At 42.7% G+C, this 19378-nt stretch overlaps 1 protein-coding gene and 1 non-coding gene across 12 annotated transcripts in view; one reads left to right on the top strand and one right to left on the bottom strand.

Moving 5' to 3' along the window:
• Positions 1-19378, top strand: part of Rere (arginine-glutamic acid dipeptide repeats) — a 366134-nt gene that overhangs the window by 236438 nt on the left and 110318 nt on the right. For all 11 annotated transcript variants that reach the window (XM_075945074.1, XM_075945075.1, XM_075945067.1 and 8 more), the window contains 3 exons: positions 2285-2333; positions 10236-10360; positions 11768-11867. In XM_075945074.1, coding sequence (XP_075801189.1) covers positions 2285-2333; positions 10236-10360; positions 11768-11867 — 274 coding nt within the window. The remainder of the gene's footprint in view (positions 1-2284; positions 2334-10235; positions 10361-11767; positions 11868-19378) is intronic.
• On the bottom strand, positions 8428-8534 carry LOC142834553 (U6 spliceosomal RNA). Its single transcript, XR_012907636.1, has one exon. It is a non-coding gene; the product is annotated as a U6 spliceosomal RNA (small nuclear RNA).

Below are 19378 nucleotides of genomic sequence, written 5' to 3' on the forward strand. Positions count from 1 at the left end.
GGTACTTACCATCACTGAATTTCGAGGTTATTTTTATAACATGGTTTCATAGTGTAGCCAAAGTTGTCCTTGAATTATAAACCTCCTGTCCTAGCTCTCTCAAGTGCTAAGATTGCAGGTGTGTTCCTTCACATTGGGTCCCTTCTATTTTTAGAAATAGGAGTAGATTCATAGTTCCATAAGGTGTTTGAGAGTTGTTTTTATTTTGGTGGCATATTACTTTAGCACTGTGGGTATCAGTGATATCAGAAAGATTTTTTTTTAAGATTTATTTATTTATTATGTATACAACATTCTGCCTCCATGTATGCCCGCACGCCAGAGGAGGGCACCAGATCTCAGTACAGATGGTTGTGAGCCACCATGTGGTTGCTGGGAATTGAACTCAGGAGCTCTGGAAGAGCAGCCAGTGCTCTTAACCTCTGAGCCATCTCTCCAGCCCCAGAAAGATTTTTGTAATCAACCATTAGGGCACCCTAAAACAGCACAGACATTCTAGAACAGGCTAAAGATTGAGCTGTAGCGATTGTGGCTTAAGCTTTCTGAGGTGTAATAGGTCTTGACTGGAGATACTTGTAGTCACAAGAGCATGTGTAAATGCTTTGGCAGGCTATTTTGCTCATGGCTAACTAGGAAATAGAAATGAACTTTAGGATGAAAATAGTGGCTTACACCAACTCAGAAAACAAGCTGTTGTGCTGAGTGTAGCGGCACACACCTTTAATCCCAGCACTCTGGAGGCAGAGGTAGGTGGATCTGTGTTCAAGGCCAACCTTGTCAACCGAGTGAGTTTCCGTACAACCGGGGCTACACGGAGAAACCCTTTCTCACAAAACCAAAACCCCAAACAATAAACAAAAACCCAAGCAGGTAGTCAGGGCCTGGCTAGTTGAATACTTGGCATAGTTTTTGAATCATAAACCTCCTAGACGAGTCCATCTACAAGTTTCTGTGTCAGAGAGGGAGGTTGCTGCCAGCTGCAACAGAATGAGCCCTTGGTATAAGTACTTTACCATCAGAGCCCCCTTCTTGACCACCTGCCTCTGTCTTGTTGTTGTGGTTTTATTCCCTCTTGAAAATGCCTATCTTCTGCCTTGCTGTCCTGCCCTTTCTCTGCTCCAGAGGCGCCCTGTCCACGCCAAGCAGAGTGACTTGGTTATTTGGGGGATCTGTGTGACAAAACAACAACAAATGAACAGCTTCTTCACCTCAGGCAGGAGTTGGCTGGCACCCAGAGCTTACATTCGAGAACCACACAGTGGAGTCATAAAACAATTGCCAGGACTTACCCGTTTGGTTGGGCCATGGTCATAGCTTGTTTGACTGCATGCAGCCTGTGGACAGCTGGTTAGACACTGGAAGCCTGGCTGGCTTGCTTAACTTCGCTTAGAATTTTTTGAAGTTTCTTCTGGAATGGAGTGTCTTATGTTTTGGTATGATATCTGTGATCTTTCTCATTGGGAGATGGGTGCTACCACCCTGCCAGGTCAGGTCTAGAGTCTTAGGACTGGGACCACTTTGTTGTCACTGCCCTCTCTCACCTTGTCAATGCTACTGCACCCCCCTAACCCCCACCCCTACCCCCCACCCAAACAGTGTTCTTGATGAAAAAATTTATTGGAATAAAAGTAGAAAGTGAGATTGGGCATGTAGCTCAGTTGATATAGTACTTACCTGGCACGCATGCACACATGGTCCTTGGGTCTGGTCTTCAGGATGAATAGACTGAGTGTGGTTACACGTACTCGTAATCTCAGCCTTAGGAAGGGAGGAAGAAAGGATAGAAGTTCAGGCTCACCCTTAACTACATAGTGAGTGTGAGGAGGACAGCCCCAGCTACACGGAGTGGTCCTTCCTCAAACCAGCAGGTGGTGTAGTCAGATTTTGAGGGGGATGAGAGGTTAAGGACCTTTGCATGTAGTATGTGTAGCTGAAGCAATGTTGGAAACAGTGAAGGAGTGGCCTCCTTTTAAGACGTCTCTCTGGGGCTGGAGAGATGGCTGAGCAGTTAAGAGCACTGGCTGTTCCTTCAGAGGACCCAGGTTCCATTCCAAGCACCCACGTGGCAGCTCACACCCATCTGCAGCTCCAGTTTCGGTGTTGTCCACCTGCTGCCCTCTTTGGTCCTCTGTGGACAAACACACACTCAGGCAAAGGCACATACACATAAACAAATATTAAAAAATAGATGTCTCTCATCTACGTGGAGTGATTGACTTCCCTTGAAAACTCTTGGAAGGTTTGTCAGAACAGCTCTGTTAACTTTCTGCTCTCTTCTCTGCAGGAGGCTGAATAGCACACAAGGAGAAATTCGAGTTGGCCCCAGCCATCAGGTAAACTACATTTTACTAACTTAATAACTTTTTATTTTCAATTTTTCTGCTTTATCTTTATGCTTGATGGCTGGAGAAATGGCTCAGTGGTTAAGAGTACCGGCTGCTCTTCTGGAGGACTTGACTTCAATTCCCAGCACACACATGGCAGCTCACAACTGTAGCTCCAGTTCCAGGGAACCTGACACCTTCACACAGACATACATGCAGGCAAAACACCAATACATACGAAATAAAAGCAAATAAATTACTTTTATTCTTTCAAGTAGCATCTTAGAGTAGTTATTGATAATGCTCTAGTTCTCTTAAATACAGAGCTAAAGGTTTTTTGGGGTACTTGTGTGTGTGTGTGTATAAGGCTTTTGTTTTTCTTCTTTAGCTTTTGAGAATTTTTTTGTAACATAAACACTTCTTCGGAACATATTTTACCTCTTTGATGAGAGAAAAGTAAAAACTTGAAGACAAAATTGAAATGCGGAAACTAGTAGGGGCTTCTTGTTCCTAAATGGTTCTCATTTTATGATAAAGGCAGAAATACACAGTAGCTGGGCGTCCCATTCATTGCTGTCTTCCTGGAATGAACTGTTAGGTGGGCCTGAGCAGGAGGGACTGCCTCTGAACTGTAGATTCCTAGGGTGTCATTTTACAGTGGTGAGAGGGGACCAAAGCCTTGCTCACACTAAGTAGGTTCTCTGCCTGTGACCTGTACTACTGTCCCTGGCTCTGGACTGGAATTTCTGCTTTTTTGGATTTTTTTTGTTGTTGTTATTGTTGAGTTTTTTCATTTGTTTGGTTTTTGGTTTTGGTTGTTTAGTTCGATGTTTTGTGATATATATATATATTTTTTTTTTCGAGATATATATATATATTTTTTTTGGTTTTTCGAGACAGGGTTTCTCTGTGGCTTTGGAGCCTGTCCTGGAACTAGCTCTGTAGACCAGGCTGGTCTCGAACTCACAGAGATCCGCCTGCCTCTGCCTCCCGAGTGCTGGGATTAAAGGCGTGCACCACCACTGCCCGGTGCGATATATTTTTGTTATTGTTGTGAGTATTTAAGATAAGGTCTCACTATATTTATAGCCCTGGCAGGCCTGAAACTCAGTATATAGCCTAGGCTGGCCTCATACTCACAGAGAATTTGGCCTTTCTATCCAAGCGTGGGATTCAAGTATTCATCACCATGTCCTGCTTTTTAAAATTACTTTTAAATTACATGTATATATGTGTGCCTAAGTGGGGCCATATGTACATGAGTACAGGTGCTTGTGGAGGCCAGAAGAAGGCTTGACATCCCCTGGAATTACAGTTTGGGCTGCCTGGCATGTGTTTTGGGAACCAGACTTGGATCCTGTGGAAAGGCGGTATGCACTTTTAACCTCCAGTCCTCATTTTATTTTATTATTTTATTTTATTTTAACAAGGAGTCACTATGTGACCCAGATTAACTCTGCCTTCTCAATGCTGAAATTATAGGCATGTACTATAAGAATGTCCTTGGGCTTTGATTTTATTTGTTCGTTTGTTTACAGTTACCTATTTAGTGTGTGTGTGTGTTGGGGGGGCACCTGTGTACAGCAGAGGACAACTTGCAGGAATAAATTTTCTCCTGCTATGTAGATCTCAAGGATCAGACTTAGGCTGTCAAGCTTGGCAGCAAGCACCTTTCCCCACTGAGCCCTCTCACCAGCCTCTAGCTGTATTTGGAATCAAGGATCCAATACTTGCCTGGCATCACTCAGTCACACTCCCATTTCTCTTCTTGCCTTTGTATTTCATTTTCTTGGTTTTTGTCTCCCCCCCCCCCATTTCTCTCCTACAGTTTGTTCCCAGGATTGCAGGGTTTTCATACTGGATTTTGACTTAAAATTTATTTCTGCTGGGTGGTGGTAGCACATGCCTTTAAATCCCAGCACTTGGGATCTCTGTGAGTTCGAGGCCACCCTGGTCTACATGAGCTAGTTCCAGGACAGGCTCCAAAGCTTCAGAGAAACCCTGTCTCGAAAAACCCAAAAAATAAGATTTATTTCCTACCTTAACAGAAAAGGTGTTGCTAGAGGAGGATGCATCTAGATCCCGGAAAGAAGCAGGTTTGCTAGACTTGGGTTTTGTATGCTTTCATTTAAATCAAATGCTAATTTAATATCATAGCTGGAAATATATTTTAATAGTCAACTTTTAAAGTACCAAAATCTATTTAACTTTTTAAAGTTTTAGCTTTTTTCTTAGGGAAGATAGTAACACATACAAAAGTCGGAACAGAATACAGTCCACAGTGTCACTGAGCTTTGCAGAGTTCTAGTGAGACTTGTCTGATCTCCTCAGGCTGCTTCCTACTTGTGGTGATTGAAATGAGTCACTCCATCATTTTAATTACAGATAGCACAATGAGAAAAAACAAGACCTCTTATTAAAGACACAACTACAATATTTCACACCAAACCAAAGTCTGTAATATCTTGGGGTTGGAAGATGCCTTAGTGATCACTTGCATTAGATTGGCAAGATGGCGCAAGCCTGGTGACCGAAGTATGATCCTGGCACCTACATGGTTGGAGGAGAGACCTGACTCTTGACTGACTTCTACATTTCTGCTGTGGTATACCACCAACCTCATGACACAAAAATAAATCACTGCAATTAAAAACAAAATAAAGCGCTTGGCCTGCAAGTGTGAGAACCCGAATTCATTCTGATCCCCAGAATCTACGAAAATGCCAAGTCTGTGTGGCGTTGGTCCCACAATTCCAGTAGAAGAATTCAGAACTGAGGTCCCCAGAGCAGTGATAGTGGTAAGCTCTGGGTTTGAGGGAGAGGCCCTCCATCAATAAAACCAAAGAGGAATTGAGGGTGATTTTCTGCTTTAACCGCAGGCCTCTCTGCATTTCCCCACCCACTCACATACAATAAGATGTAGACATATGTGCACACCACACATATAAAATAGGATAGGGAAAAATCCAGTAATTTCCTTTTCTCAATATTTGCTTTTACTTTAGAGTTTAGAGCATGCTTGTGTCTCTGGAGACATGTGCTCATGAGTCTAGTTGCCCAAGGAAATCAGAAGAGGACTTTGGTTCCCCTCTGGAGCTGGAGTTACAGTTAAATGTGCACTGCGTGAACTCTAGGCCAGCTCTGTAGCTCCAAATCAGTGATCGCAAACACCCTGTCCCTTCTTCTCACCCTAGTTCTGTGTGTGTAATACTACATGTGTAAGTTCGCTCTGATCTTGTTACTTAAAACTTTAACATTTCTATTAACCCTGCTCTGCTTTCATCTAAATCTGGTTTTATTTTTTTATTCTTTGAGACAGGGTTTCTCTGTGTAGCCCTGGCTGTACTGGAGTTCACTTTATAGACCAGGCTGGCCTTGAACTCACAGAGATACACTTTCTTCTCCCTCCTGAGTGTTGGGATTCAAGGCATGTGCCACCATTGCCTAGCTTCATTCATGTAAATCTATCTTTCTCCTGCATATGATTTATTTTATAACCACAAATAGCAATATTCACACTGCTGTAGACGATTAGAATGCTTTCTTTTGCCTTCCTTTGGTGCTGGGATTTGGTGCCGGCCTTGCACGTGCATTACACACACTCTGCACTGAACTCCACTCACAGTTGCTGGGAACAAGTGTGCTGTTAAATCCTGTTTACCTTTTTACTGTAGCCCATGAGGGCTGTGCAGGTAAATTAATGTTTTAGCATTGCTTAAAATAGTTCCTGAGTAGAACCAATTCAACTGTTGTTGCATGTAATTTTTCATTTAATTTAGGGATTTTATAATGTTCTATTATGATGTGTTAACTTTACAATGATATTCTTCTTTCCGTTTCTTTTATTTCCTCTCGCCCTTTACATAATGGTAGATGATATGCACTCTCTGGGCTCCCTTCTTTCTGTTTGCCTTCAGGGATGGTCTGTCATCCAAAGTTGCCTCTTCCTCACCTCCCCCACCCCCCTTGTCGCCTGTATTTGATGCAGCATTTCTGAGATGCCCAGTTACATGTAATGCCACAGTGAATGACACGTGTGCACTGATGTTTGTGACACATCTTCGCATATATCCTCCGAAAGAGACCTACTTGACTGGAGAGCCAGTCCTTACTGCAGTGCCGCATGGTCCCCCTAGTGACTGTGATGGAGAAGATTGGAGTCTGTTGTTGGTCACCTGTATTCCTCTTGTTTAGGCCTCATATTCTACCATTAAAAGCCATTTCCATTTTTTGTTCTATGTCACCCAATTGTATTTCTTGTTACACCCTCCTCCAGGGATTGGTCCTATTCCCCAACTATAATACCTTTTTCATTTAATGAAGAGCCATTGTATACTAGAGATTGGACCTGGCCTGGGGATACAAAGCCAGTACCGACGTCATTGACTTTCCAAATGGGCATCTATCTCCTTTCATATTAAGTAGCATTAATTGTGACACCTTGTGAAGGGGCAGAGAAAAAACTGAACTAGATCACTCTGTTTTGGGGGTATTTAATTGCCAAGACTCTCTCTGGGAGCTAGACAGATGAAAGTAGTGGAAAAGCAAACCGATACATAATATAGGCTGTCGGGATTGATACAGACAGAAATTGGTGCCTTGACAGAGGAAGCTGACTTTGGGGAAAAGTTAAGGGAGGTTCCTGGAGGATTAAGGGTGGGTTCTGCTTTTCTAGTAAATAAAGCTTTTATAACCTGATAGCTTATAAACTTGGTGGTGGTAGTTCATGCCTTTAATTCTAGCACGGGGACTCTGTGAGTTCAAGGCCAGCCTGGTCTGGTCTTCAGAGCTAGTTCCTGAACAACTAGGATCGTTACACGGAAGAAAAACCCTGTCAGGGGCGGGGGGGGGGGAGGGACAGACCCAAAAAGCTATAAAGTGAATACTAAATGTGAAAGATTATTATTTGGTTAGAGTGTGCCACATACCTTGGTTGGGAAAGGTGAGGTTTCCAGGAATTCAGGTCCATCAGAGGTGGCCTGGGAAGCAGAGCTGTGCATCCTCCTGGCAGAGCAGATGTGTGCGCACAGTATTCGAAAATAGGAGCTTTCACTCAAAGTGAAGATTTCTGGATGGTGTGGGGAGACAAGGGTGTCCCCCGGGTGGGGCAGTGATATTTTCTCTCTCTTTGTTTTACCTTGTTCTCTTCCCTGTTGAATTATCTCCAGTCCAAAGAAAACCAGGCTAGCTAAAAGATAGACCAATTATATTTTTCTGTATTATAAGGGGCAAACTCACAAAACAGGAATGAGAAGTCCAAGCTCAGCTGGACTTGTGCAGGGACCACAGAGAGAGGAGCAATCCTTGGGCCTGAGTTTTTCTCCCAAAGGTCATGCCTTAACCTGATACTACCCCTTAAAGATCATTGGCTGACAAAGATTCCCCATCACTTCTCTCTCCTAGCACGTGGCTCATAAGCAGCCTACCTAATGCAGATTAGGATGTGGAATTTTGTTTCAAGTCTGCTAGACTGTTAAACTTAATATGTGTCACTGTGCATTTCCAGTGTTTGCTTATACATTGGTCTGCTTTTTTTCACTGTTCCTAGGAATTTCAGCACAGTGTAAAATATCAAAACAACATAAGACTATTACCAAAATTTTGAGCCAAATTTGAAGCAAACTTTAATTAAATACTGGCCAGGATGATAAACTCTGACCAGATCCATTTCAGGGTTCCCAGAAAAATGGCCATGAGGCATGTTGACTAGGTGCTTTTTTGTTTGTTTGGTTGGTTGGTTGGTTTTGATTTTTGAGATAGGGTTTCTCTACAGAGACCAGGCTGGCCTTGAGCTCACAGATTTCTGCCTGCCTCTGCCAGTTACTTTCAAAGTCAAACCCAGGGGCTGGAGAGATGGCTCAGAGGTTAAGAGCATTGCCTGCTCTTCCAAAGGTCCTGAGTTCAATTCCCAGCAACCACATGGTGGCTCACAGCCATCTGTGATGAGGTCTGGTGCCCTCCTCTGGCCTGCACCACAGACAGAATATTGTATACATAATAAATAAACAAATATTTAAAAAAAAAGAAAGAACAAAGTCAAACCCACAAGGCTATTGTACTTCCAACCATCCAACTGGGGGCAAACATCCATTCTTTTTTTTTTTTAAATATGGAACGCTTCACAAATTTGCGTGTCATCCTTGTGCGGGGGCCATGCTAATTTTCTCTGTATCGTTCCAATTTTAGTATATGTGCTGCCGAGGCAAGCACCAAACATCCATTCTTGATGAACCTCCTGCCTATTAATCATCCTGCCTACCTGTGATCAAGCACATCTGGTGCGGTTGGGTCAACCAAACTTATTTAGAGAAGTTATCTTACCTGAATAACAACCTCTAATACTTCAGGAAGTATTTGTCCTTGGGCATTGGGCCGACAGGTTTTATACAGGTTTTACAGGTTTAGGGCTTACAGAGGCATTTTTGTTTTATGTTATCTTTTAGGCACAGTGATTAAAACTTAAAACATAACTTTGGCTCTTACAACAAGAATGTCAGGTAACTTGTAGGTCCTTCCCTAGGCCTCTGATGTTATGGTTTTAACAAAATGCTGCGGGTCTCCAAGTGGCTGCAGCGGGCAGAGGGTCCTGAGACCATGCCGCTAGTCCCCAAAGTGGTGGCAGGCAGTGGGCATCAGTTCCAGAGAGCAAGAGCAGCCAGTCCCAGGCAGGGACAGTGTAGCTCCTCTAGTGGCTGCAGGGAGCCTTGTGATGGGTGAGAGATGTCAATGGGGCAGCTGGTCCCATGAGGAGAATGCTGGTGGCTGGTCCTGGGCAGGGAGCCGCACAGCCATGGGAGAGACAGAGATAAGGCATGCCATGCAGAGTGAGGTTGGATATTTGTTTAGTGGGTTATGGAGAAGGGGGGGGGGAGTGAAGGACTGAGGCTGGAAGCTATAGATCTGCTTACCTTCTCAGGCAGGGGAGTAAGTGGGCGTGGCTTGTCTCTTAAAGGGACAGAGCAGTTCATTACATCTGGTAGTTACAGTAGCCTTTGTACTTGCCTGTTTACCCCTGTTCTGCCTTAGAGTGCAGGTAAGAAATCTGATTACTTAGAATCGTGGTTGTTGTGATCACTCATGTTCTTATTTGGAATGTATGTGTTACATCAGGTGATTTGCTTTTTTTATTGCCCTATCTATCTATCTATCTATCTATCTATCTATCTATCTATCTATCTATCTATCTATCTATCTATCTAATTGGTTTTTTGGGGCAGGGTTTCTCTGTAGCTTTTGGAGCCTGTCCTAGAACTCACTCTGTAGACCCGGCTGGCCTTGCATTCACAGAGATCCGCCTACCTCTGCCTCCTAAATGCTGGACTTAAAGGCATGTGCCACCACTGCCCTGGTGGTTTGTTTTTATGTATACTATTCAGTTCATTCAGCAGAGTCATAGTAAATCTCAGACTTGTCTTTTTCCAGAGAGTTTCTTCCTGTCCCTTGATAAAAAGTTCTTTTCTTCCCAACTATGCTATTTCTACCACTTAAATTAATTAAACTGTTTCAATGTTAACTTTAGTAGCTCACTGTTTTTATCTTAACCTTAGGTGTGGTTTTGTAAATTGCTGTGTCTGACCTGAAAATGTATATTGGAGATGTGTGTCTTGTTCTTATCCAGAGCTGTCACTCTGTAATACCTTTTGGTGTTGTTTGTTCTACTTGTTTATCCAATCTTTTCATTCTTGAGGTCACATTGGTACAGGTGGCTTTGACACCCTCACTGCTTATTAAGAGGGATTGTGCAGTTGTGACATCTATGGTGAAATGGTCCATTGTAGCACGGGCCAGTTTCAGTGATTCGTGGTTTTGCTCTTACCTTTCTGTAGAGTGTGCATTTCCAGGACACTGCATGCTGGGATGCCTCTTTCTAGTGCTTACCTTGGTGGTGACTTCTCCATCCCTGTCTTCCAGGCCAAACTTCCAGATTTGCAACCATTTCCTTCTCCAGATGGTGATACTGTGACTCAGCATGAGGAACTTGTCTGGATGCCTGGAGTCAGCGACTGTGACCTCCTCATGTACTTGAGGGCAGCAAGGTAATGGGAAATGCCCCAGCTGCCTTCTGAATTAGGATGTACAGACTGATGAGTGTCAGTACAATGTCTTTTACCTTTCCTTCACTCACTTGGAATATTGATTTCTGCCCTGGTGAGCCTTACTTACCTGACAAAGATTGCTTACCATTTTCTCTTCTTGATATTTGCCTCACATCAGACTTTCGAACTCCTCAGAAGGAATATATCTTCAGCTATGCCTGTAATTATCTGCATCTCTCACTGCAGCTGAGTGAACCACTGACCTCAGCTTACAGTTACATTACTGAGTTCTCGTGCTCTGTACTGTGGCTGCTCATTGGTGTGTGACCCAAGCTTGACATTTGTATGGCTTTCCGACATGGGAACATTTATCTGTGGTTATCCTATAGAACCTGTAAATGTCCAAGTGACAAAGATGAAAATAGAAACCCGTCCCTTCATGCCATAGTGCAAACAGAACCTACCTTTGTCTGTAGTGATTTGGGAGACTCACAGCAACCTTAGCTGTGTACAATGGCCAAAACTGAAGTGACCTTGGGGCCACCAGTTCCATCTTGGCCATTTGTTGTCCATAGTGCTTTGCACAGAGTGGAGATGAGATTATTGTAAACAGGGTAAGTGACTGAATTTTTTTTCCTGTTCTGTCACTTTTCACTTTTAGTTCAGTGAAAAGTAATTGATACATAGAAGAGAGAAATTAACTTCCCTGTTTTCTGAGGACTTAAATTTTAATTAATGTCTGGTAATAGTGCATACAGGTACTTCCGATTATCATAATCCAGTGGAATACCATGGGAAGTAGATTACTCATGTGTTCAGTTTTGAAATCCCAATCTGAGCAAAACAGGAGAAGTAACATAGACCCTCTGCAAGTCACATTCTGTCCCAAGGAGGAAGAGTTAGACTCTTGAGGCTTGACATAACACGTATGCTGTAGTGGAATCTTGACTGAACATGAGCTTGCAAACGGAGCGTTAAAAATCACCCTGTAGGGGCTGGAGAGATGGCTCAGTGGTTAAGAGCATTGCCTGCTCTTCCAAAGGTCCTGAGTTCAATTCCCAGCAACCACATGGTGGCTCACAACCATCTGTAATAAGATCTGGTGCCCTCTTCTGGCCTGCAGGCATACACTTAGACAGAATATTGTATACATAATAAATAAATATTTAAAAAAAATCACCCTGTAGGCCGGGCAGTGGTGGCGCATGCCTTTAATCCCAGCACTCTGGAGGCAGAGGCAGGCGGATCTCTGTGAGTTTGAGGTCAGCTTGGTCTACAGGAGCTAGTTCCAGGACAGGCTCCAAAGCTACAGACAAACCCTGTCTCGAAAAACTTAAAAAAAAAAATCACCCTGTATATGGATATTAATGTGTGTTGATGAAGGAATCTCCATCCCTTTCTCCAAAGGAGCATGGCTGCATTTGCGGGGATGTGTGATGGAGGTTCCACAGAGGATGGCTGTGTCGCGGCATCTCGGGACGACACCACGCTCAACGCGCTGAACACAGTAAGTCTCTAGAGCGCACAAGTGTGGGTGCTGTGGTGTTGCTAGGATTTAAATGAACTGACTGCAGTTGAGAGAGCTTGCTGTTCTTACAGAGGAGCTGACACACACTCATATACACAATTTATGTATAAAAATTAAATCGCATAAATATACAGAAATAAAAAATTAACAAAAGAATGAATTGACTCAGCCAACAAGAGTGTTGTTGCTCTTGTGCAGAAGCTGTGTTCAGTTCCCAGCACTGGCATGACTTCTCACGGCTGCCTTACCTCCTCTTACAGGAACATCCCATTCCCTCAGCTGATCTGACATCTATGTGCTTCTGCATGCACAGGGTGTAATTTACACACACACACACACACACACACACACACACACACACACACACACCAAGAATTGTGGTCTTGGCCATTGCTCTCTGAAATTCTAGGGAGGAGACATTGTAACTCCAGCTTTGTATCCTAATTTATCTGAACCTCAAGATTGTGAGAATCTTCAAATGAGTTCCTAGTATCATACATCTTTACTGAAACTTGTATTTGGTTTCTGGATGAAAAGATGATGTCATCCTCAGAGTACCCACTGGAGGACACTCTGCTATTGTTACCTTAAAAAAAATTAAACAAGCCAGGTCCTGGGATTAAAGGCGCAGGCAGAGGCAGGCAGATCTCTTGAGTTTGAGGCCAGCCTGGTCTACAGAGAGTTCTAGGACAGCTAGGAGTAAACAGAGAAGCCCTGTCTCAAAACAAAACAATCAAAAATGTTCATTTATTTTGTGAGGAAGGAGAAACACGCCACTTTTGCACTGTGGAAGTCAGAGGACATCTTGCAAGAGTCATTCCTTTCCTTCTACCATGTTGGTTCTTGGGATCAAAGCCTCAGGTTATCAGGCTTGGCGGCAAGTTTTTGGAGCTGTTGAGCTGTCTTCCTGTCCCTGACAAGAAAGGCTTTCCTGAGCAGGAATTGAGCCTGAGCTATGGCAATGAAAGTAATTTATAGAGATCAAGTAATAATATAAGGTTATATGAACATGATTGACTACAGCACCATGCCTTTAATCTTTTCCACTAGTCTAAAAAATGTATTTGAGATGGCTCAGCAGTGAAGAGCACACATTGTTCTTCCAGAGGACCCAGATTAATTCACAGTACCTAACTGCTGTGGGAGGTCCTTCTGTCTATGTGTTGCTTTTATTGGTTAATGAATAAAGAACTGGCTTGGCCTATAACAAGGGAAGAGGAAGGCAGAGTTAGAGAAAAGCCATGGAGCTGCTGGAGATAGATGTGCTAAAACTTTGCTGGTAAGCCACAACCTCATGGTGATGCACAGATTACTAGACAGGGGTTAAATTAAGATTTAGGAGTTAGCCAATAGTTAGAGCTAATGGGCCAAGAAGTGTTTTAATTAATACAGTTTCTGTGTGATTATTTCGGGCCTAAGCTAGCCAAGTGGCCGGGAACTAACTAGTGGCTCTCTCCTCCAACACCTAGTCAATTTAGGTGACTCACAGTTATTAGATCTGTGAGACCCTAGACAAATGGCCAGCTGAGGTACCTAGTAACAGATCAGAGTGGCTGCTGGGTTACTCTTCCCAGCATCCCTCAGTACCTTTGGCTCCTCTCAGCACTTCTCACCCTGCCCTACCTTAAACCTCTCCTTTCCAGGGGCTGGGTTTCAGCTCCCTTTTCCTCGCCATTGGCTATGCCGCTCTCTTGGCCTCTCTCTCGGTTTCTCTCCATGGTCTAGTTTAATCTGCCAGCCATATTCACCCTGGACTCTTCCTCTATCGCCTTCTCCCTTATATCTACAGTAAAAATCTCCATGCTTTAGGAGTAGGCATGTCCTTCTTTTATTTCATTTTTTTTCTTCAACAATGGCCTATCACTTCAGCTCCAGAGGAATCTCTGGCTATCTGCAGGCAAAATACATTGGCATGCACCTGTTTGCCCTCCCTAATAACTAAACATAAATTTAACAAATTTTATGTATTTGAAAGTTCATGAGATGGCATGTGGCTTATGCCTGTAATCTCAGGCTCAGGAGCAGAAGCAGGAAGGCGCTGTGAGTTAAAAGCTAGTCTGGTCTACATAGGACAGCCAGTGCTACATGGGAAACCCTGTCTCAAATAACCAAAACCAAAACAGAGCAAAAAACAAAAGAAAGAAATGAAATATGTGAGTCCAACTAGTTGGGAATGGTTTTAGGAAATGGCAGGTGTTCTTTTGCTGTATTCCTATAAGACCTGCACAATGGTTCAGAAATAAGAACACTCACTGCCCTATCAACAGTGTGCCTGCAGGAGTCAGTGCATTACCTCTGGTTTTGGGTTTGGTTTGGTTTTGGTTTTTTGAGGCAAAGTTTCTCTGTGTAAACAGTCCTGACTGTCCCAGAATGAGCTCTGTGGACCAGACTGGCCTTGAGTTCACTGAGAACCACCTGCCTCTGCTCCAACTTGCTGGGATTAAAGGTGTACACCACCACCACCCAGTTTTGTTTTTCTGTCAGCACTATTTTGACCTCATAATGTATCCTCAGAACAGTACAAGAAGATGAATGTATGAAGCTGATACTTTCTCTCATATTTTCTAGTGTGAGATCATGAGCTCCAAATGAGTGATGCTTAGGGTCAGCTTCTGATGTGGTGCCTCATGATCCTGCGTGTTTGCACATGGTGGTCATGTGGCTGTGTGTAGGCAGGACTGTCAGGAGATCTAGCAGCTCCTAATGGTTACCTATTTAAGCGCATCTTTTATTTAGCTTTTCTTTTTTGTTTTCTTTTTTTGTTTGTTTGTTTGTTTTTGGTTTTTCGAGACAGGGTTTCTCTGTGGCTTTGGAGCCTGTCCTGGAACTAGCTCTGTAGACCAGGCTGGTCTCGAACTCACAGAGATCCGCCTGCCTCTGCCTCCCAAGGGCTGGGATTAAAGGCGTGCACCACCACCGCCCAGCTACTTTTCTTTTTCTTGAGAGTTCTGTAAGTGGAAGTAGTTCTGTAGGTTTGTATACGGAATTTTTCTGTGCCTCGGCAGCTGCTCTCCCAAATAACCATTCGTAGACTTATTATTAACTATAAATGCTCAGTTGATAGCTGAGACTGGTTACTAGCTAACGCTTACATTTTAAACTAACCCTTGTTCCCTTATGTCTTTGGGGTTTTTTTTTGGGGGGGGGTTGGTTTTTCGAGACAGGGTTTCTCTGTGGCTTTGGAGCTTGGAGCCTATCCTGGAACTAGATCTTGTAGACCAGGCTGGCTTGGAGCTTGGAGCCTGTCCTGGAACTAGCTCTTGTAGACCAGGCTGGCCTCGAACTCACAAATATTTTAAATATTTCAAAATATTTAAAGCCTGTGGTTTTAAATATTTTGTCTTTTTCCTCTAGTTTTTAGAGTTAACATTTTTTGTTTGTTTGGTTTTTGGTTTTTTAAGACAGGGTTTCTCTGTCTTGCTTTGTAGACTAGGTTGGTCTCTAACTCACAGAGATCCACCTGCTTCCGCCTCCCAGGTGTTGGGATTAAAGGCGTGCTTCACCACTGCCCGATTAAGTGTTAACATTTTAATGTCTAGGGAGCTGGAGAGATGGCTTAGAGGTTTAAGAACACTGACTGTTCTTTCAGAGGTCCTGAGTTCAATTCCCAGCAACCACATTGTGGCTCACAACCATCTATAATGAGATCTGGTGCCTTCTTCTGGCCTGTAAACATACATGCAGACAGACGCTGTGTACATAATAAATCTTCAAAAAACTTTAATGTCTATAGATTTCCTAATTATTAGCCATTCTGTCTTTCCTAAGACCTTGAATTTGTTTTCTCTGACTCACCGTAAAAAATAGAGATTTATGAAAATTGACCTTATACAACAATTAGGTTTTAGTCTTATTGTTGTTTTCTCATTAGACTTGTTTCCTTCCATCTGAGAATTTAATTTGATATATTTTCCAGCTCCAACAGTTGGGTGTTAAATAACTGCTTTCATCACAAATTTTGGTTTTCTTTTCCCTCTTGCTTTCAGTATTTTGCTTTTCAAGATGCTTTTAAATCTTTTTTGGTATGTTTTTGGCCTATGAATTACTTAGAATTAAATTGTGTAATATCAAGTTATGTAGGGTTTTTTAATTTATTTTTGAGATGTTAGTGATATTTAATATGTGCCAGCAGAGTAATTGATAAAATTTCAGTCTTTTTTTTGTTTGTTTGTTTGTTTTTTTGTTTTTCGAGACAGGGTTTCTCTGTGGCTTTGGAGCCTGTCCTGGAACTAGCTCTGTAGACCAGGCTGGTCTCGAACTCACAGAGATCCGCCTGCTTCTGCCTCCCGAGTGCTGGGATTAAAGGCGTGCGCCACCACCGCCCGGCTTCTTTTTTGTTTTTTGATTAATTTTCATTATTTTTAACTGTGTGTGTAGGTCGGTTGGTAGGTAGGTACATGTGAGTGCAGGTGCACGAAGAGTCCAGACATCTTGGAATCTCTGGAGATTGGAAGTAAAGGTGGTTTTGAGCCACATAATGTAGGTGCTACGAATTCAACTCGGGTCCTCTGGAAGAACAGTAGCTTCTCTTAACCACTAAGCTATCTGTTCCTCTAGCCCCCAAGATTTCAATCTTTTGCAGTTTGTTTCCTGGTTTGGCATGTAATTTATATTGATAAGATGCTTTTGTGTTTTCAGTTCTACAGTTATTTTGTTGTGTTAAGAGGGTGTTAAAATTGAGGAGCTAGGGTCAAGATATTGTTCAGTGGGTAAAGGCATTTGCCACCAATCCTGATGACCTGGTTGTCCCTGGTACCCATAGGGTAGGAGAGAAATGACTTCAGCACATTGTCCTCCGACTCCATCTCATAACTGATAACTGTGTAATCAGCACAGTATGCAAGATCTGAATAATCATCACCATTTTAATTGTTACCATTACCTACTCGCTAGACCCTATCCATTTTTGCAGCATGTTTTTGAAGTGGTGTGTCAGGCACATGAACCTTTGTAGCATTTGTGTATTGGCTCCTGCACCTTTGAGGGGTGTGTCTCTGTGTGTCTATCCAGTAATCATTTGTCTTGATGTCTCTTGTGTCTGACACTCTCATAGGCTCTCGAGGTCTTTACTGTTTTCATCTTTTTCTTTCTTGTTATTGTGAATCTTGACTCTTTGTTTTTGAAGTAGCTCACTGGTTGTTTTGTGTGTTTTTGTGTTCCTCTCTTTCCATCCAGTCTAACAGTGTCTGACTTTTTCTTGGAATATTTAGTTTGCTTAAATATAATGCATATGGTTCTTAAACTCTATAAAGCTCAAACCATGTGTAAAGCTTTCATTGTTGTTTGTTTTCTTGCTTGTTGCTTGATTTGTTTGGGGTATTTTTAAGACAGAGTCCCATTGCATTGCTCTTCCTGGCATAGAATTTGCTGGGTTGCGTGGGCTATCCTCTCTTCTCAGTTATCCACATATTGGGGTTATAGGTATGGGTCCCCATGTGCTGCTTATAATACCTAAATATGTAGTAATATGGGTGGCGGGGCTGTGTCCTCAGCACCCCGGCCGCCTGCTCGGCTAGCTTTTGCCCCGAAATAACAACACACAAACTGTATTCATTTAATCACTGCTTGGCTCTTTAGCTCTAGCCCTTACTGGCTAATTTTGATATCCCGATCAACCCATCTCTAATAATCTGTGAGCACCCGTCTTACCGGGAAGATTCTAGGTCGGAGCTTCATCGCGTGTGTCTGCCCGGGAGCGGGGAGCAGGGCATGGCGTCTCTGCTGAGGCGTCTGCTCCCGAGAGGAGAGCTGTCGAGTTTGAGCTCACTTCCTCTTCCTCCCAGCGTTCTGTTCTGTTTACTCCTCCCACCTATCTTCTAACCAATGAGGACCAAGCAGTTTCTTTTTATTTAACCAATGACCTTCCTCCATCATAAATACGAGCTCTATCATGTCAGATTGCTAAATCACAGTGTTATCTTTAGGAATGTTTGTATAATGGGGTCCAGGTAGTGTAAACTTAGGGCTAAGTGCACCTGCACCATCAACTGATTAGTAATTGGTAAAGTTAACGCCATGAAGCACAGAACAGCCTTCTTATTCTGATTGGTTTGATTTGGCCATCTCTGCTGGCTACCCATTTAAAAAACAGGTCTTATAGTATGCTGAATTACTCTTACTAAATCAATACTGTATTTCACTGTTGGGGCTCAATTTTCTTCCATTAGTAAAATTAAAGTTGACTTCTCTGAGTAATTGTTGCCATTTTTATGTTTATATTTTCTTACAGCACTCAGCATCTGTTTCACTTTTACTTTTACCAGCAAAATTTATAATCACGAAGCAGAGTTAAATCTCAGCCCAGACAGCTTTATTCCCCGAAATATGGGTGGCTGTTAGAGTCGGATCAAGCCTTTTGCATGTTTAAGAGAGTGTGTGTATGTGTTTGCTCATTTTTTTATGTACACTCACATCTCCAACAAAGGGTTCAAAGTCCCCTGAAGCTGAATGGTGTTTCATATTTGATGGCAAATTAGTTAGAAAGGTAACAACAGTTTGTTCACTATCAGGTATCAATCGTCTTGTTTTCTCAGCCCTGCCCTGCTGTCTGGTATGCAGTAGTGAACGGCTAAATGTTTGTATGGCTGAAAAAAACAAATTGGGCTCAATTCTTTATCAGAATTGATCATGTAGCACTCGTGGTGTTATGAGTATGCAAATGAGCTGACTGGAAAGACTCCTTCATCTCATTTGCCCCCTTGGACTCTGAAAGCTACATCTATAGGATTTTTCTTGGATATTTTCTGTTAGTTCATCGTAAGTAGTCTGCATTGGCGTCTCCTGACCTATATTAGCTTTGAAGTGCTTGTGGGTATTTTGGGGGTGTCCGTCTGTGATAGTGTGTGATCAGCTCCTTCTTTCTTTGATTTCGTGGGCATTCATGATAGTGCTGCCCTTTCCACACAAGGCAGCCCTGAGTGGTTAGTGCTTGCTGACTTGGGTTAGTTAAGGCAGGATTTGCTTGGGCCGGAGGTGGGGGTGGGGATATTTGTTGTTGAAAAGGGAATGGAAAAAGTTGATCATGCTATGTGTTTCTTATTAGGGAAATGCCATAAATTTCAGGACAGTAGCTCATATACATCTATCTTGACAAACTTTTACTTATGCAATGTGATATCAGTGTGTGCAGGCTGTGCTGCTAATTAATTAAGGTCTTGGCGGTGAGGTTTGTCAGCATAACAATATGTACATTTCCACCTGCTTCATATATTGTGCTTTAACTGGTTGGAAACTCTTTTAGCTTTGGTTTTACAAATGAAGTGGATAGGAACTTACTGTCATTGTCAAGCTTAGTAGTATACTTATCTGTAATTACAGCATTCTGGAGACAGAGGCAAAAAGATCAGCAGTTTGAGGCCAGAGTGAGACCCAATCAACAAAACTTAAAAGAATAAATAGCAAGAAAGATGTTTACTAACATGGCTCCTTTTGTAATCCAATTTAGTTCTAAAGTTCCAGGTAATGACATTTTAACATAAATTATATGGTTT

Source organism: Microtus pennsylvanicus, chromosome 13, assembly GCF_037038515.1.
Source record: "Microtus pennsylvanicus isolate mMicPen1 chromosome 13, mMicPen1.hap1, whole genome shotgun sequence".
Lineage (NCBI taxonomy): Eukaryota > Metazoa > Chordata > Mammalia > Rodentia > Cricetidae > Microtus > Microtus pennsylvanicus.